The 3,751-nt window shown below is 33.3% G+C and overlaps 1 protein-coding gene across 1 annotated transcript in view; it reads right to left on the minus strand.

Moving 5' to 3' along the window:
* MED30 (mediator complex subunit 30) overlaps window positions 1–3,352 on the minus strand; it is a gene marked incomplete at its 5' end in the record, with an annotated part of 16,507 nt that extends 13,155 nt beyond the window's left edge. The window contains 2 exons of the mRNA XM_008591515.1: window positions 1,114–1,218; window positions 3,160–3,352. Of these exons, the coding sequence (XP_008589737.1) occupies window positions 1,114–1,218; window positions 3,160–3,352 (298 nt within the window). The remainder of the gene's footprint in view (window positions 1–1,113; window positions 1,219–3,159) is intronic.
* Window positions 3,353–3,751: the final 399 nt, after the last annotated feature.

Here is a 3,751-nt window from a genome sequence, read left to right on the forward strand (position 1 = left end):
ATTATAACAGCATGGTATTAATCTTGTATTAAGCCCTTCTATGGAACTCTAATAGACTCCAGTTGTTTATCAACTGAATTTCTTTGAACATTCTAACATGCTTATATATAATATTATTACTCCGGTTTCCCAACATTTGTTATCTTTTTGCATGTGCTATAACTTCTAAAATAATACTAAACATAGTGGAGTAAAGCATCTTATTTTATGTCTGTTTTTAATAGGAGTACTTCTATATTTCACCTGTATAAGATATGTTGGCTATTTATCTAAAATAAAAAGATTTTAAAAACCCATGTTATTAATAGTTTGAAGTACTCTTTGAATCAGCAACTGGTATTGAATTCTATCAAATGTCTTTTAGGAATATTATAAACATTTTTCACAATGTAACCTACAGGCATTACATATGATATACATAAGCTGAATGATCCTCCGAAAACCCTTTTTGGTTGTGGTAAATCACTGATGAATTCTATTAAATAGAATTAAGAATTTCAGGAGGGGGTGATCTGTATTTGTAAGTGGAAGAGTGAGGCTGGTCGTATTACTCATTACTCTATTTCTGTTAGGTTTTGGTAAGCTTGGGGCACATTTCCATCACAGAACAAACTCACAATTTTCCCTATTTCTCTATGTTTCATGAAAACTATATGAACTTTATCATTTGAACTTTTGAAAGTACTTGGCAATAAATACATTCCAGTAAGGAACTTTTTGGGGGAGTGGGATAGGATAACTCTTTGATAACTCTCTGAATTTCTTATACAGGTGTTGAGACATTTGCATTTCTTATTTGTACATTTTTATCATTTGCTGCTCCAAATATGCTGAAATAGAAAGGCAGAATTCTGCCTAGAAAATAGTAAACAGGTTGTGACTGAATGTCTACAGAGCTCTTCTAAGAGCTTTAGCGAATGAATTTTGCAATCTCTCTTCTGACTATTCAGATGGCATTTCTGCTTACCTTTTAGTTCTTGGCTGTATTCTAAATAGGTTAGGTTTGCCACAGAAACAACTTCATGTAATTCTACAATTCAAATTATGTTTTTGAGTTACATTAGATTCCCTAGTAATTTTTATCTCTTATTTCTGTACAGACTAATAACTCACTTTATTTACTTCAGCAATTTCTCGCTTCTCTTCACTAGCAAAACGAGGAGGGCCAGCCCGGTCATCATTCTTTGAGCCATCTTCTTCCACGTATGGAATAAGTTGCTGGAAGTGATGAAGAAAAGTTCAAAGTCAGAAATAGGATCCAAGTTTTCCAATTACACTGGTATAGAAAATGCATCAGATTAAGGTCAATTTTTACTCATTTGTTTTGAATAGTATAAAAGTAAATTTCAATTCAGGTGATGGCCTGAAACAACAGCTTTATAAATTTATCATTTCAATGCATTCTGTACATTACCCTTTCAGGTTTCTTTTGTAGAAAAGCTTTTATAACATTGGTTGTCACATATAATTAAATAATACCCTACTCATTCAATCAGCAAATACTTAATTGCCAGATATTGGATGAGAAACTGCAAAAATATTGCCAAATAAGATGTAATTCTGGTCCCTAAGGGATTTACAGTCTATTGAGATAGATAAGACAGGCTTTCCTTCACTTATACTAGAAAGAAAAAAGAAAAAGAAACTTCATGGCTGTACATTACATAAATGTCATTAACTAGCTCTCTGAAACTTCAGTGTCTGCAAATTTCTAGAGGTCTTAACTTCTTTTAGTTGTGAGAATTTCTTTTTTTTTTTTTTCAGGAGAAAAAAAATTGCATAGCCTTGAAACTTCTAGTGGAATTATAAGTAAATATGTAGTATGATTTATGATGAAGTTTATTTGATGAAGACTCTCGTGTTACCTAGTCTCTACCATTTTATATTACCAATGCAGGAACAGGAACAGGCCTTTGGTAAAACCAGGAGTCATCTGGCCAAACACCAAATTCTTGGGACGAGTATGAACTTACCCACATCTACATCTCCCTCTCTTCCTTTCCTCTCTCCTAAGGCAGAGTTGTCCTTCCTCCTGAAAATGATTAGTCTCTCTTTTTGTGCTTTGATTCCTCTGCCCTCCTGTCTTCATTATTTCTCTTCCCTTACCCCAACCTCTCCCTATAGTTTTCTTCTTTTATCATCTAAATATGGTACAGTCTCTTCCATTTGGAAGGGAAAATCTCCAAAAACCCTTGATTCCATCCCTCCTTCCATCTACTGCTTCCTTCTCTTGTTTTTTTATCTAAGGTTCTTGAAAGACTGATATCCACTTGCTGCCTCCAGCTCCTTACTCCTTGATTACTCTTCAATGCACTGCAATCTGACTTTGTATTAGAACTCAAATATACCAACAACTCTGGTCTAGCAAAATCTACTGGGCAGTTTTCATTCCTTATTTTCTTTGACTTCCCAACTGCATTTCTGATCTTTCTCCCACATCTTTGATCACTTCTTTTCAAGATATTTTGCAGTTTACTCCTTCTCTGTTCATCTCTTCTATGCTGATCACTCAAAAAGAAACCACTGATCACATGAACTTGTTCTTTACTTATAGTGAGAGAACATTTACGCTTCTCAGCTACCTTTGGTGGCAGAGATATAACTTCTCAACAGAAAAGAGCCACCTACAGAAATATCACATACTAATTAACTAAATTTATCTATGAACCAAGATTAAATTTAGAGAATACATATTTAAAATAGAGTGACTCTGCTGAGCTAAAAATCAAATCTAAATTATAATGATAAAAAAATAACCTATTATCTGTAAAGCAATTTCATGAAAACCATTTTAAAAGTATTTTACAATACTATTAAAATTCTTACTAAAAAAAATCATGTACTGATTTAATTAAAAGAAGACACTGACAGCAGTCATAAAAATTGCCACAGAAAACTCTGTCCTCCCAAAAACAACAACAAAAAAATCACTATAAGCCTGGATGTCAGAGACTACAAGAAATTATTAATGTGAAAATATGGTAGCAATTCTATGCATATATATCACATTTTCATCTTCTCTGGTCAAAAGTAAAACCGATAAAATTCAAAATCTGGAAATACAGCAAAATAGGAGAAAGGGAGAAGGGAAAAATATTACAAATGTCTTGACACCATTTCACAACTTACATTTATCCTCCCTCTATCATGAAAACTCACCTCTACTGGGATGGGATCCATTCCTCCACAGTTTTCATTGCATTTGTCATAGACCAACCTCAGCTTCCTGAAGAGAATAGAAAGTTGGCGGAGATGATCCTGTAGCTTTGTTAACCGATCTTGGTATGTTCCAGTATGGTAAGTGACACCATTTGGCAGCTTATCAGGCAAAACAAAACAATAAAAATATAAAGTAATGAAAATCAATATTTTCTATATGTGAAGATAACAAACAGAAACAAATTTTAAGCATTGCATAACATCAAACTGTTCCTCACAACACATCAAGTGCAGTTTTAAAAATTTAAGGGTAATACATACCCATCTATTAGCAACTTGGCATTCTCTTTCACTGCTGTAAATAGCCCTACAAAGGACTATGATAAGCCCTCTCTGATCAGTGGAAATACTTTTTCCCCTTTAATTTTTGAAGTGCAACTGTAAAAGGAATGAAATTTTAATATTACTTACTATTATATAAAGGCAGCATGTCGCTGAGCTCAAGCAGGAAATTAAAAACAAAATACAGTATTACAAAAAAAAAGTGAAGCTCAGGATTTTTTAGTGGAAGAAAAAGGACAGTATTCTGCTG

The sequence above is a fragment of the Galeopterus variegatus genome, unplaced genomic scaffold, assembly GCF_000696425.1.
Source record: "Galeopterus variegatus unplaced genomic scaffold, G_variegatus-3.0.2 Scaffold6979, whole genome shotgun sequence".
Lineage (NCBI taxonomy): Eukaryota > Metazoa > Chordata > Mammalia > Dermoptera > Cynocephalidae > Galeopterus > Galeopterus variegatus.